A 14534-nucleotide genomic window follows, 5' to 3' on the forward strand; every position below is an offset into this window, starting at 1 on the left:
GGTCGAAGAAAAGTTCGATGGGTGTTGCGTCTAAATGGCGGTAGAGACGAGGACTGGTATCGGCGTTTTCAATTGGGCTGGCGATCCATGGCAGTGGGCGATGATATGGGCTATCTCTGTGTCAGGAACGAGAGACTTGCCACTTGATTTCAGAAGAACTCACGAAAAAGGACCTGCTACATCAGAGGCTGGGTGTGGAGGCTGGCGCAACAAAGAAAGAAATCTTGGTGGGGACATGGTATATTTCATTCAAGATTAAAAACATGGGGTATCAAATAAAAGTGAACTGGCTGCAATCTAAGATTTCTGGGTTGGACATTATACATAAATCGATCTGGGGGTCGCTAGGCAAGTGTAGATGAGGAAGGCGAGACTCAAGATTCTTCCGCGCTTGAATCGGACATTGGCAACGGCGCGCCAATGCTTTCCAGACCTCGAGTCTTCTCCAACGCACCTGCCGACGTCTGCTCGGTGGTGGATGGATCCACGCCAGCCTCCTTTTTCAAACGCTCATAATTATCTCCCGCCTCTTTTATCATAGCCTGAATTTCGACTTCACGAACAGCAATATCTTCCTTTTCATTTCGGAGATCTTCCATACGACTGATCATTTGGGTCTTGGAAGTTTGCATCGAGGCTAAAGTTGTCCGTAGTCTTTCAAGGCTATGTGACAATCGGGGCAAGGATGTCACCTTCGGAGGCGTACGGGAACGATCAGTGCCATTTGGCTTCTGCCCCATCGCGGCCTTGGTTTGAGTGGCTTCGTACGCAGCTTTCTCTTCAACATCAGAATCTTCCTCATCAGAAAGCCCCTCCGCGTCATTGATCAGGTCACGCATAGCTTCACGCTGCTTGCGCTTCTGCTCACGTTCCGCTGTCTTTCCAAGTGAGACCTTTCCATCCTCCACATATTCATCAAAACCTTCGGCAAAATCTTCGTCGTCGGGTACAAGTCGTGTATCCTTGGCGGATTCAGCCGTCTTTTCGCCACGAGCTATGGCATCCCAATCATCGTCGCTTACGGCACCGTCATCCAGCGCCATGAAGTCTTCCTCCGTTGAGGTCGCATTGTGTTCCAGGGCCAAACGTGCTCGCCTAGCTTTCTTCTCTCGAATCTCCGCTTCGCTCGGGATGGCGGAGGGGGCAGACACAGTCATAACTTCGCCAAATTTGGCTGCGACATCGACTGCTTTCGCCTCGTCCTCTGTGCTTTTTGGTGTAGAGGGTGTGGAATCCTTCAACTCTTTCAAATGATCATTACTATAGCTGGGTCGATCTTGATCATGGCCGAATCGTGCAGAGAGCTGTTCAGCCGCAGATGAAGGGAGGATGTTACGATGTGACGTATTTCGTTCCATCGCTTTTCGCCCTAGTCCATGTCGCTTCGGGATAACGACTTCGTTTAGTTCTTCCTCCTCCTCGGCCATTGAAGTGCCGCCTGGATTGAACGACATGCGTAGTTTTGACTTGGGTTTCGATTTTGTTGGTCTTTTGACAACAGGTTCTATAAGTCGGATGGTTAGATGTTGATAACAGTAGACTGAATTTAGTTTTAGTGACTGACCATTTGCCGCTGCTCCATTATTTTCCTCCTCCTCATCTCCCCCAATCTTCCGAGGTTTCCGGCGATTTGAAAAAGCAGAACTCATAATGCGCGTGCTTGGAATGGTGGGTGTGAAGAATGCGACGAGCTCATGAGAGAGCTATTCTTCTTATCGCCTATCCGGAGCCTGGAAGATAGTTGTTCCGCCACCACCGATACCAAAGCACGCGGCGCGATAAGTTCAACTCGATTCTTGTCAATCCCCAATCGTCTTTTCCAGCTTGCCCAAAATGCCTCAAGCTCAGCCGGAATTGAAGAAGGTATGGTTTCACCTCGATCCTTCGCATATTTGATTCATAGGACCATGCTGATCTTTTTTTTGCGCAGTACATGGAGAAGCGGGTCTTCTGCCAACTCAACGGCAACCGCAAAGTGATTGGTCTACTCCGAGGCTACGATGTACGTTCAATCTTTACTTCCGTTTCAAGTTGTCCAAATAGATTGCACTGGTCGAGCTTGTCCAGCTATCTCGTCCTCGGATTTGCGCCACTCGACATTGGAACCTGGGGCATGTCTTCCCACTTGAAGAACGAGCACTGATCTTCAATTCTTCTAGGTGTTCATGAACATTGTCCTTGATGAAGCCTTCGAAGAGAAAGCAGGTGGTGAGAAGGTTGCCATTGGCATGGTCGTACGTTTTCGTCTGATCCCGTTCCGCAAGCCTCATACTAACTGACGTGCCTAGGTCATTCGCGGTAACTCGGTTGTCATGATCGAGGCCCTTGAACGGATAAACGACAAATAAGCGCATGCGCACCACACGATCGATGACATTTTCTTTGAAGGGGTAAACGAAAGTACGCGGCTAAACCGGCGGCTGGGGATGATCATAATGGTACAGGGAGTTTATGGGTTGGTTGCTCATCTGGGAACCATCAAAACCTTTTTTCTGTTTCTACGCCTGCACTTTTTTTTCAATCTGGTGAATTTATGCTACCTAAATAAATCTGGCCCCGCAGTTTTGCGCGAGGTATCTCTGAATGAACAAGCCTACAAAATTTATTCTTGACCGTATTACTCCATAGAACTTGGTGACTTTATATTAGGAGAGGCAATGATGTTTGCAGCGAGTAAAGTAGACACCATGGTGATGGGATAGTAGCTAACTATAACTAGCAGGAGAGGAGCAGTTGGGAACTTTGTTACTTATGCGGAGACCAATAGAAGGTATTGATCGATATATTACCACGGTCTTTTGCGCTTGCCCGCTGCTATCTTATCGAGACGATCAACCTTTACTGAGAGAAAGCAACGTGGCTGCTGAATATACAGATGAAGATTTATGAATTTTTTGATATTAGCTTTAAATCAATGGACCAGTGTCCTTTGCGCCAAAAGCCATGCTTGATCCTCATCACCGTGTTTAACAAAATGCCAAAGCTAGCAAGGCCAACGTAAGTGTAAAAAAGTAGTGGTAGAATACATGAAGAGAGGATGAATGTAGGTATCAAAAGTTTATTTTGTTTTCTGCCCAAATTTGAGCTTCAGCTTCAGCGTGCCAGGCGTAGATGGTGTGGAAGCGGTAGGGGTGTTGGCAACTGCAGCTGCTGCTGCAGGGGCAGGGGACGGCTTGGGAATGTGAAGCTTAGGAAGGCTAGGAGTGGATGGTGCACTGGGCGTGGAGCTCGTCTTGGATTGTTTGAAGGTAATACGAGGGGCAGGTGCCGGCATGGCCTGTTCCTCACGCTTGCGCTTGACAGCCTCCTTCGAGGGGGCCAGACTGGTTCGCACATTTTTTGATCGATAGAACCGCACCTTTCCTTGGCCCATATTTTGAACATTCCAGAATCTGGGGAGACGGAGTTTGGCAACTTTTGATGTTACGGGCTCAAACATCACGTTGCAAAGGTCGCCGATTTCAGATATCTCAAGGATTCCGATGGGAAACGAGTTGGCCGCAGCCCAGAGATATTCCTTCATTGACCCATCACCAGCGAGTTCCCGCTTGAGGGCTTCAATCGCACCGGGAACAGTCTGGCGTCGTGCAAGATCTGCCTGTCGGATATCGGTAGAGGACTCTTGTTCGATAATCAAGCCATCAGCCTGATTGTTCTCTGGCTGTAAAGGGCGGCCAAAGGCAATCATGGCCAAGGCTCGGCCAAACAATCGCAGAGCGTGATGGCGCACATACGCCGACGGGTCACTGGTCATGGTGTAAATGAGCCATCGAGTAAGATCGGGGATTTGGGAGATATCAAGGTCCACAAGACATTCGAACGCTTGCAATCGCAGAAGATCGTAAGTTCCAGCTCTTGTATACGGAATGAACCGCATAAGATCGAGGTCTTGAATATTGGCCTGCATCATTTGCATTTGACATTGCAATGCTGCTCGGGCGTAAAGATTCTGATAGGAGCCTGACCATTCATCCATTCTCCGGTATCTGTCAAACTCTGCTAGTGCATCTTTCTCGAGCTGTTCCTCTGCCTGAGATTCCAAGACACGCTCCATATCAAAATGAGCCAGTTCGTCGTCTTGCCGCGACTCATTGCGGCCAAGTAAGGCGTGGCAAAGTGAGCGCATTAGGGACGCTACATAATAATTATCCGAGTACTCATTATTAGAGTTGTCGTTAAATTTCAGCTTGTCAAAGAGGAACCGCTTCACCCGGAGAGGAGTCTTGCCGCTGTTGTCCCGAACCTTTGAGATCGCCTCTGGGATCTCTTGCTGAAGGATGTACGCAGCTCTGTCTGAGAAATCATTTGAGCGAGTCATGGGAGAGCCTGGAAGACAGAACAACTCTTGAAAAGCTCTCTCTAAATGGAATAATCCAATCCAATCCACTTCATCCTTGGCATGCTTGACTAACGCGCGAGCAGCTGTGACGCGGACGCCATGGAAGTACCTACTGTCCATGAGCGTTCGTGCAAAGATGGTGGAGATGAGAGGATGCTCGCGTTGCGCGGCCATATATTGAAGTGACTGTATTGAATTAGTTTGGAGCAGTGGTCTTAGCATCTAGGACGAAACGACTTACCTCCAACTGGGCAACAACATCTCGATCTTGCTGGAGCTGCGACAGATACATGTAACCAGGCATGCCCAGGGATAGTTTGCATACCCATTCAAAATCTGCATCCATTCGGATCCACTCGTAGGACTCCTGGCCCATACGCTCTTCGTCTTCCTTGGTCCAATCAGCTAACTTCCACTGCTGGGTTTCTTCTTCTGTCTGAAGAACATCCCCCAGGCAGTAAAGAAGTACGTCTTCTTGGGCCTCTGAGTCACCATTGACGACAGTCCGCTCCCGTTGCTTCTTGTTTCGTTTGAGCCGTTTGTATTTCGTATTATATGGGATATCGAACTTGGTGACACCCTCCTTGATTTCGACAATATGTTCATACGGGGTACCGTCAGCTTCGTGAATACGAAGAGTCATTGACCCGGTGAACACAGGCTGAATAGCACCGGCGTAGACATGGCGAACCTCTTCCTTCACGTCTCGCAGGAAGGCATTCTTATCAAGATCCCTTGGAGGTTGTTGCTCAGATTGAACTTGTCTGATCATCATTTCAACCACAAGCTTTTTTTTATTGAATCGCTGAGTAGCCTGAAAGCGGGGGCATCCAGCCCCGTATACCCACTGTTGAAAGTAAACATCAAGCTTTGCGTGACCAAGCCGCTCACAGACTCTTTGAAACAGCGAAGAAGTCACAGCTCCGTTGGGAATATCACCCATGCGGGAATTTAAAAAGAGACGGGAGATAATGCGGGACATAGTTGCTTTTCCACTGGCTTTTGTGAGGCGCCGGTCAAGAATAAACAAGACCAGAGGTGCCTTCAATGCTATGAATTGATATTCAGACGGGTCGATCTTCAAGAAATTTCCCATGTCATAAATTGAAGGGCGTTCATAGTCGACCTCACAGACACGATCCGACATTTGCTTGAGACGAAATCGATATTCGTTGTTGCCGCAAAGCTTTTTCATGAATGTGTCAGTGATGTACCATGCAACACCTACAGTGACCCATGTATCTGCGGGTTCGTTTGGAATGATATTTATACCACTCCACTGGCATGCTAAAGCATGGACCAAAGCTCGAGTTGAATCATACATGGGATCTATGATCTCAGCAGGGAAGAGGAGGTGACTGCTGCAGATCGACATGCATGCTGTCGGTAATGTATCTGATGGCACATCATCGACGAAGCAAATTTTGTAACTGGAGAAAGGATAAGAGCCATAAGATAATGAAAAGAAATCGATCGCTTGTGCCATGGGAAAGCTGGTGTTCTGAACTTCATCACCCCGGCCTGGTAAGCAAAATGCGTGCAAAGGAATGGCATTTTGACCCAGCTGTTCGTCCTGATCGCTCTCACGGAAATCTGCCAGATTCACGTACTCGAAGGGACCAACGGCGAATCCAATTTGTCGAGCCGAGAGAGGCGAGTAACAACCAAATGAGACCGTTTTCCGACTAGGATCTTTGGGGTCAACAATATCATCCGTCAGCTCACCAGAGCAAACCACCGAGAGATCCAAACCCTCGTCGTCGACGGAGATGTGCCTGGTTGGAGCTCGTGACCGAGACCCGGAAGCATCGCGAGCCTTTCGATCAAACATGTCTCCCAGTGTGGAAGGACAAGTTATTGAGATGTCCCAGGTACAACGTGATGCCACATCATCAACACAGGGAAATAATGGACACCCAACGCCAGAATAGAGAGAATTGGTGGTATATGCATGCGGGTAACGACGGTCGCCGCTGTCCACTCCGACAAATTGCAATCCATCGCGAACGCGGTCCGTTACAAATTCGATGTTCAAAACCACAGCCTTGAAGCGTGGGAGATTCGCTTCTGGCCCTCGACCACCCGCTGGCCCATCAACGCCATCTCCAGCACCTTGCAGTGCAATCTGATCTTGCGCTTCTGCAGAAGTCGGGTCCAGCTCCTCGATTCTCACACTCTTCGGGATGGTTGCCTTTAATTCGGGTTCGCGCGGGGATTTGAGGAGGGAGTCGATCTTTGGAGTCAGTCGCTGGTAATACTGCGCTCCATAAAGTTGAATATTTTCGTAGGGGTCAGCATATTCCCAGCTGGGGACAGCTCTGCCATTCACGCTGAATCGTTTGATCTCGCCCTGGCGAAAATTCAAACGAATGTTTTTCAGGTCCTGACGTAGCGGATGAATCGTAATCTCCGTGTTTCCTTTCAGAGTTTTGTTGATGAAGTCAATTTCCAGCTCGACTTTTTGATGCGCGACACTAAAATCCAGACTCGGCATCAAACCGCCAGCAACGGGCGTCTCGATGACGCCCGGCATCGCGTATAATCCTTAATGACAAGCTGCGCGACGGGCGCTTGTATGACCATCAACCGTCATGCCCATCCACTCTTAACACATGACTAGCGTGGGATACGAGGCAGGGACAGTCACGGAACGAAGTGAGGGCGCAAGATTCGATGCGCGCGATTGGGGCGTGGTAGTGAGAAGGAGAGGACGTCTTGGAGGGTGGGCCACTAGCAAGGCTGTCGGGCGTAAAACTGGGGCCGTGAGGTGAAGTGAATCAGAACCAGCAAAATCAAGATCGACAGAAGTCTCCACGAAGGATGGTGAGACCCAAGGAAGCAAGCAACAGATTCAAGTCAGCACTCAGCCTAACCTTTGCGGAAGTGGATCGATCGCGCGTTCCGCTGCGGAGTCCCCCCTAGCACGTGACCGCTGCCTAGAAAATCCCTGAGTGAGACAACTTAAGATTAAAAAGACCCTGAATTGCTCGGCTATTTTTATAACTCCAAGTCAGCTCCGTTTCTTAACGTGCTTGGACCACAGGCGCTCATCTTTTACCTTTTCCGTCTTCTTTTTACGTTTTTTTCTTCCTCCCCTGAGCCCTGTTGCCTACCCAAAGTTTGTTATATAGTCTTGCTTATCCGCTGCCTGAACGTGCACGCGACGCGGCTCTCACATTTCTCCCCACCCTCCTCTCGCCAAGATGGACTTTATCAAGCGGATGGTCCAAGGTAAGGCTACTCATACCTTTCTGGAAGAACAATTGGATCTCTCAGGAATGTGAATGCTAATCATATTGGTTCTTTATTACAGAGACCCAAGACTCCCTATCCGACGAGGCCCTCCTTCCGTTGAAGTCCTACAAATACTCCAGCGTGGACAAATCCCCGATCTCCAATTACATTCTCAAGCACTACGTACGGTGACCCAAAAATAAACCCGTATGGTATGAGACCCAACCATGTCGTTAACAATTCATTTATGCAGTGGAATGCCTTCGTTGAGCTTGTGCCCATGTGGATGGCCCCTAATATGGTCACTCTACTTGGTTTCATGTGGATTGTGGCCAACGTCTTTTTGATTGTTCTGCTCGTGCCTGATCTTACGGGGCCGGTAAGAAGATCTTGGAACCACAATGTACCGCCAATTGCATTACTAAATCCCCTTTTTTAGGCTCCCGGGTGGCTTTACTTTAGTTTCGCCCTTGGCATGTGGATGTAAGTATACATACCCTCCTGGCGCTTTACCTGCACCTGGCTAATATTTAACAGGTACTCTACTTTGGATAATGTGGATGGAAAACAAGCTCGCAGGACAGGAACCTCGAGCGGGTTGGGTGAACTTTTTGAGTTCGTACCGTCCCTGTGCTAGCCATGGATATGTTGCTGACCAAATACTAGTCACGGAATTGATTCTCTGAACTGTACTCTGGCCAGTCTTTTGGAGACTGCTGCTATGGGATTCGGTGCTTCCCAGCTCGGTGCATACACCGCACTTGTACCTTGCCTGGCGATGTACTTTTCGACTTGGGAGACTTTCCACACCCACACCCTGTACTTGGGATACTTCAATGGACCCACTGAAGGGCTTCTTATTGCTATCTCTCTTATGATCGCCTCTGGAATTTGGGGACCCGGAATCTGGTCTCAGCCTATCACTGATCTCATCAATATCCCCCAAATCTTCGGCGAGAACTCCGTTAAGGATCTCTGGGTGCCAATTCTTTCTGTCGGATTTTTCCTCGGTCATCTACCAGGGTGTGTGCTGAATGTGTATTCCGCCCGGAAGGCGCACGGTCTGCCATTCACTCCTGTCATGAAGGAGTGGGTGCCCATGATCATTTTCACCCTATGCAACATTGCCTGGCTCTTCTCTCCTTACTCGCATCTTCTTACTGACAACCACCTGGTTCTCTACTGCTGGGTCATCGCATTTGTGTTTGGTCGCATGACCACCATGATCATCCTGGCTCACTTGTTGCGCCAAGAGTTCCCACTCTGGACCATTCTGCAAGCTCCTCTCATCGGTGGTGTTATCCTCGCCAACTTGCCTCGTGTCGGTCTCCCAATGGTTGCTGCCTGGGTTGAAATCTGGTACCTGCGCTTGTACTTGGTTTTCGCCTTTGTGATTTACATGCACTGGGCTGTCTTGGTCATCAACCGTATCACCACTTTCCTCGGCATTAACTGCCTTACCATTCGCAAAGACCGATCTGCCGCTCGTGATAGAGTCTACCGCGACTTCGGCGAAGCCGGCTTGCCTTTGAACTCCATGGGCAATGCCCAGGCTGAGGAAGAGGATGAAAATGACTTCAAGAACCACTAACCTGCATTTCATTTTTTTCTTCGTGGAATCTTTTCGTGCCGAAGCATCAAAAACATTTTCTCCTGGAAGGACCACTCGTCCCTCCATGGCGCTGTGACTAATCGTTGCGCATTTATGCATTATTGTCTATACGCCTTTCATATTTGTTGTAATTAGAACATCATACTGCCATTGACGATACCTTATCATGGCGTGTCTTGACCGCAACGGTCCACTATTCGCATCATTATTCTTGTCCTGCACATATGTACTTATCCAAAACCAAATGTTCAACTAATTGTATTATCATGCATATTCAAATCAATTCTTTTTTTCTCAATGAGCAACGTCTCCTTCATCCAAATCAAGCTTCCGCTGTCAACTTTTCCCAGCGGGATGTCACCACTCTTCCATCCTTGATGACACTAACGATGCTTTGTTCGGCCCTGTCTAGAACGGTGATGTCCTCCAAGGGATTACTATTGAGAATCAACATGTCGGCAGCGAATCCTTCCTGGACTTGACCCAGCTGGTCCTCTCGCATGACAAGGCGAGCCGCATTAATTGTAGCACTACGCAGGATCTCAATAGGAGAAAGAACCTGGCTGCGAACGGAGAACTCTTTGCTCTGAGCAAAATGCATGGGGCCAAGAAGATCAGTGCCAAAACAGACAGTCACGCCGGCATCCACGGCCATTTTCATTGCCCGCAGACCTTTTTCAAGCACTTCGGCATTCTTTGCGGCACTTTCAGCTGGTAGGAAATTCATCTGTTTGGACATGACATGCGCAATCAAAGTGGGCGTCAAGAACGTGCCTTTCTCAGCCATCAGCTGAGCTGTCTCCAGATCAATCAGATTACCGTGCTCGATTCCTCGGACACCAAGGTTGATCGCTTGTTTGATCGCTTGGGGTGTGTAGCTATGACTCGTCACATATGTACCGGCATTCTTCGCGACGGTGACGATAGCCTTGATCTCCTCGTCGGAAAATTGAACGTGCTCGATCCGATCTGTGGGGCTTGCCTATAACGAGATTTCTGTGGTCAGAAAAAAAGCACTGTATGACGTTTCTTTGTGGTCCTCAAGATCAAACTAACCACACCACCTCCTCCCATAATCTTAATGAAGTCTGCTCCCTGACGAAGCTCATCTCGTGCATATCTATAGCATTCCGCTGGCCCGTCAACAATGCGACTGATTCCGGACAGCGAACCCCCACAGCACAGTTGTTCACTATGGGGACCACGCATATCCCCATGTCCACCGGTCTGCGAAAGTGCACGTCCGGCAATAAATAGGCGGGGGCCGGGAAGAACTCCTTCTTCGACAGCTTCCTTCATGGCCAAACTGGCACCGCCACAATCTCTGATAGAAGTAAAACCACGCTCGATCATAGTTTTGAGGACATGCGGTTGACGAAGGAGACTGATGCGCTCGGACATGTCCAAGTAGGCTCGCAGATCAATTTCGCCAGGAACAACTGCGATATGAACATGACAATCAATCAGACCTGGGCATAAATACTTTCCACTCAGGTCGATGATATTATCTTCAGGAATATCTTCGGTCGCAGGAGCCGAGCCGGTCACGTCTAGATGAACAATTTTGCCATCAGATATCCGAACAGTCGCATTGGGAACCAATTCGCCCTTGACGGGGTCGATGATAGTGGCATTTGTGAATACGTAGGTCTTGTGCGGCTGGCGCTTCCAAGGTTTGATAATGCGAGACATATCCATCTTGTCTTTCGGTGCTCGAGTGGAAGCAAAAATAGGTTAAAAATTTTGTTGGAATATAGTACAACTGACTTCAAGTTGTCTAAAGAGCTGAGCGTGGTTATATAGACCCCTCTATTAAACTGCGGGTTGTCAGCTTGTCTTGCAAACTGGTCCAATTTTAGACCTCGGCAAACTCGCTTCCATCATCTTGCGAGCGTAACCATATTCTCTCGCCAATTTATGCAAACTTCTCCAGCCGAAGTAAAATTGAGTTGCTGTACGTTGCCTGGTGGAGAGGCCGCTAGAGTGTTGTTGAACGGAGCCTCTCGTTGTTGCGCTGTGATTCGTGGGGTCGGCAAGTAGTGGGCTTTGATTGGCTGCATCGGCTTCCTCCATAGATCGCGAAAACAATCCCCGCGTTCTTAGCGAGGAGAATTGGGATGGAAAAGATAGCATGGCTGGGGTATTATCAATTGAGAAAGATAGTGATGATAGATTTCATCCTAAAACTAGTGATCTGATTGGAAATTTATCACGCGTGTTTTCCCCCGCACGGCGTACTATCTTTCAACATTGCCTCCTGATTAACTGCCCAGATTTTGTCAAGGACCCACAGATTTCATATATAAGTGGACATTGCATTGTAAACTCTGGAGAAATCAATCTTATTCATCTACTCAAGAGCTGTGTTTCTGTCCTCATACCTCCGGAAATGTCCTCTAATATAGCACCAGAGGCAACGGGTTGCCCAACGCCAGAAGACAATAAGGATCAGACTGTGGTTTCATCCACTTCGTACCCCCCAAATCCAGATAATACGACCTTGTCTCGGGAAATTCGCAAATATCCCAAGATATCTGCATATTCGCTTGGCTTAGCTCTTGCCTTCCTCCTAACTGGCTACGATACTGTGATCCTTGGAACGATTACCGCCGTCCCCTATTTCAAACGACAATTTGGCGAACTATACGATGGCTCTTATATTATTCCCTCGGCATGGCTATCTGTTTGGAGTGCAATCAGTCCGATCGGATCAATGGTGGGTGCTCCTGTTGCTGGATGGTTACAAGATCGCATTGGTCGCCGATGGTCACTCGCTCTCAGCTGCGTGATTTGCTCAGTCGGTATCGCCATCGCATTCTGTTCAAATCTTCCAAGTGAGATGGGCTCACGACGTGGAACCTTCCTAGTAGGAAGAGCCATCCAGGGGGTGGGAGTTGGTGGTGCGATGACTGGTGCCCAGACATATCTGTCTGAAACTGTGCCTACCACCTTAAGAGGATCTGCTATGGCTCTCTCCCCTACCTTTATGCTTCTAGGAGAGCTTATTGGTGCTGCAGTGATCTTCGCCTGTGAGCACAAAAACTCATCGGCTGCGTATCTTATCCCATTCGGCACTCAGTGGATCACTACCCTCTTACCTTTTGTTCTGGCTATTGTCTTGCCGGAAAGCCCGGCGTACTTGCTTCGCCGGGAGAAGTATGAGGAAGCCCACGCGGCGATGAAGTCTCTTCATATTGCTAGTGTTGAAACTGCACCCATCTTGGAACAAATGCGATTATCAATCATTCACGAGGAGCAGCTTTCGGCAGAGCTATCATATGTTGACTGCTTCAAAAGTATCAATCGTCGTCGAACAATCATTGTCGCTTTCTCTTTCATGGTCCCTAGTTTGTTTGGGGTTCCACTATTGGCAAGTGCCAGCTACTTTATGCAGGTTGTTGGCATGTCATCGGGCCTGAGTATTATTGTGCTGATTGTCGGGATCGTTCTGGGCCTCCTAGCCAACGGTGTCGGTATCTGGTTAATGAGTATATTTGGGCGCAGACGCTTGATGTTGGGGACATTGGCGGTTGCTACGGTCATTTGGCTGAGCATGGGAATCGCAGGTTGTTGGTCTGGGAATATTGTGATCTGGTAAGCAGCTTCCTGGTCAACGCAATGAATAATTACTTGAAGCAAGGTTCTAACATCTTCGACCTAGGTATACTGCTGCTTGTATGATGGCCGTTGTCATTGTTTGTGGAATGGGTGCTTGGCCTGCATCATACGCAGTATCTGGAGAGGCCTCTTCCCTTCGCCTTCGCGCAAAGACACAGGGGCTTGGAGTCCTTGCCTACATGCTGTCAAACGTCGTTTTCAACCTCGTTCTACCGTATATTTATAACACAGATGAAGGAGATCTGAAAGGAAAGACGGGCTTTGTATATGCCGGTCTGTGCTTTATTGCTTGTGCTGTCACATGGCTCATTGTACCAGAAATGAAAGGCCGGACAACATTGGAGATTGATACAATGTTCGAAGCAAGTCTATCGACAAGAGCATTTGCACACTGGTCTGAAGAAGTCGAATCTATTAAAGGATAGAAGTTGCAGGGATCCATATATACAGTCTAATCCAGAGCTTCAAGAATATTAGCAACATCAATGTTTCAACAAGAAAATTGCATTTGTATAAAAGTCTTGGCATTACATTATGAGTCAAATGGGGTAAAACTTAAAATCAACACGGAACTCCGAGTCGACTGATAATTCCGCCCACGATAAGCCGCTGTTTAGTAATTCGGCTGTGCACTAGTCCCCACTATAAAGAAGATGACAGTTCTTCAATACTCTTGGAAGTTCGCAGATTTGAAACCATGTCCTCTAGAGCGACAGTTGTATTGACTCCGTGGGACTCCGAGTCACTTGCCCATCGGCGGGTCCTTTTTCAACAACGAGAAGAATGTACCTGGCACCAAGACAAGGTCGAAAAAGAATGGAGAGAGTCGCAAGCAAAGGGTACAAAGTGTATCTACTGGATTGTAAGTTGATCTAAAGTGTCGTAGTATTCATACTGAGGCTCTACCTATTCAAATTTGATTGGTTCTCTAACTATCGCCGCACATACATAGGTTCTACCATTTGATGACTCAGGGGCAACTGCGCAGATGAAGTCTCTTCTTGATCCAAAGGTAAGATGATGAATAATCATGAATATCTGCAAATATTTAAATTAATGATGACTCGCTAGTCCAACGAGGAACTTCAGGATACAGCTACATCCATAAATGCTGTTTCTCGACAGCCATCGCATAAGACCTTCATTCCCATTGGCCATATCTCCTTAGACTCGGTAAATCCAGATGCCAAAGATAATGAGCTCGATATTCCAAAGGTTGATTCATTCTGGATCAAAACTTTCTACGTCACACAGTCCTTACAGAGTCAGGGCGTTGGCCGAGCAGCAATGGATGAAGTCGAAGACATGGCGGTTCGAGAGCCTCTGAATGCCAAAACTCTATTGCTTGATACTGTCGAAAAGGACGACCAGCTACGTGAGGAGTTTGCAATAATAAGCTTTGGGGGCATTCCTAAGGTAAGATCATCTGCTCATGAAGATTCCAACCCACCACTAACTTTTTGCAGGTTGCGAATGAAGTCTGGTATGCCCGGCGAGGATATCGTCTTATCAAGACTGTCCAAAACTATTACAATATTGCGGATAAAAATGGCAAATATTGGGATACGAAAACTGTTTTCATGCGAAAGGATATATCGTGATGAAACTTTGGAATATGTCTTGTGGTCGCCCTGACATTCATGTGAGGATGATGCCCACCAGAGTCGGGTATTTAATGGGGATTTATATAGAGATACTACAGGTACTAGTGGTATATGCATGTACATAGGT

General features: G+C 48.0%; 8 protein-coding genes across 8 annotated transcripts; 5 read left to right on the forward strand and 3 right to left on the reverse strand.

The window, feature by feature from the left end:
• Window positions 1-374: 374 nt before the first annotated feature.
• On the reverse strand, window positions 375-1649 carry N7478_000298 (uncharacterized protein; the record flags this gene model as incomplete). Its single annotated transcript, XM_056916514.1, has 1 exon — window positions 375-1649. One exon carries the CDS (start codon window positions 1647-1649, stop codon window positions 375-377), a length of 1275 nt encoding a protein of 424 aa, XP_056784394.1.
• Window positions 1650-1833: 184 nt separating this feature from the next.
• On the forward strand, window positions 1834-2348 carry N7478_000299 (putative small nuclear ribonucleoprotein SmG; the record flags this gene model as incomplete). Its single annotated transcript, XM_056916515.1, has 4 exons — window positions 1834-1863; window positions 1931-2002; window positions 2160-2234; window positions 2289-2348. The coding sequence occupies 4 exons, from the start codon at window positions 1834-1836 to the stop codon at window positions 2346-2348; spliced, it is 237 nt and encodes a 78-aa protein (XP_056784395.1).
• A 710-nt stretch (window positions 2349-3058) lies between these two features.
• N7478_000300 (transcription initiation factor TFIID subunit TAF2) lies at window positions 3059-6872 on the reverse strand (the record flags this gene model as incomplete). Its single annotated transcript, XM_056916516.1, has 2 exons — window positions 3059-4525; window positions 4581-6872. The coding sequence occupies 2 exons, from the start codon at window positions 6870-6872 to the stop codon at window positions 3059-3061; spliced, it is 3759 nt and encodes a 1252-aa protein (XP_056784396.1).
• Window positions 6873-6951: 79 nt separating this feature from the next.
• On the forward strand, window positions 6952-7290 carry N7478_000301 (uncharacterized protein; the record flags this gene model as incomplete). The annotated part of the gene is made up of 2 exons (XM_056916517.1): window positions 6952-7087; window positions 7145-7290. The coding sequence occupies 2 exons, from the start codon at window positions 6952-6954 to the stop codon at window positions 7288-7290; spliced, it is 282 nt and encodes a 93-aa protein (XP_056784397.1).
• A 252-nt stretch (window positions 7291-7542) lies between these two features.
• Window positions 7543-9164, forward strand: N7478_000302 (uncharacterized protein; the record flags this gene model as incomplete). Its single annotated transcript, XM_056916518.1, has 6 exons — window positions 7543-7570; window positions 7653-7756; window positions 7827-7952; window positions 8013-8056; window positions 8111-8188; window positions 8240-9164. 6 exons carry the CDS (start codon window positions 7543-7545, stop codon window positions 9162-9164), a joined length of 1305 nt encoding a protein of 434 aa, XP_056784398.1.
• A 343-nt stretch (window positions 9165-9507) lies between these two features.
• Window positions 9508-10883, reverse strand: N7478_000303 (metal-dependent hydrolase family protein; the record flags this gene model as incomplete). Its single annotated transcript, XM_056916519.1, has 2 exons — window positions 9508-10167; window positions 10242-10883. The coding sequence occupies 2 exons, from the start codon at window positions 10881-10883 to the stop codon at window positions 9508-9510; spliced, it is 1302 nt and encodes a 433-aa protein (XP_056784399.1).
• A 691-nt stretch (window positions 10884-11574) lies between these two features.
• Window positions 11575-13228, forward strand: N7478_000304 (uncharacterized protein; the record flags this gene model as incomplete). Its single annotated transcript, XM_056916520.1, has 2 exons — window positions 11575-12779; window positions 12847-13228. 2 exons carry the CDS (start codon window positions 11575-11577, stop codon window positions 13226-13228), a joined length of 1587 nt encoding a protein of 528 aa, XP_056784400.1.
• A 272-nt stretch (window positions 13229-13500) lies between these two features.
• Window positions 13501-14404, forward strand: N7478_000305 (GNAT family N-acetyltransferase; the record flags this gene model as incomplete). Its single annotated transcript, XM_056916521.1, has 4 exons — window positions 13501-13665; window positions 13756-13815; window positions 13875-14219; window positions 14270-14404. 4 exons carry the CDS (start codon window positions 13501-13503, stop codon window positions 14402-14404), a joined length of 705 nt encoding a protein of 234 aa, XP_056784401.1.
• Between the last annotated feature and the right edge of the window lie 130 nt (window positions 14405-14534).

Source organism: Penicillium angulare (assembly GCF_028827245.1).
Source record: "Penicillium angulare strain IBT 27051 chromosome Unknown utg000001l_segment0_segment0, whole genome shotgun sequence".
Lineage (NCBI taxonomy): Eukaryota > Fungi > Ascomycota > Eurotiomycetes > Eurotiales > Aspergillaceae > Penicillium > Penicillium angulare.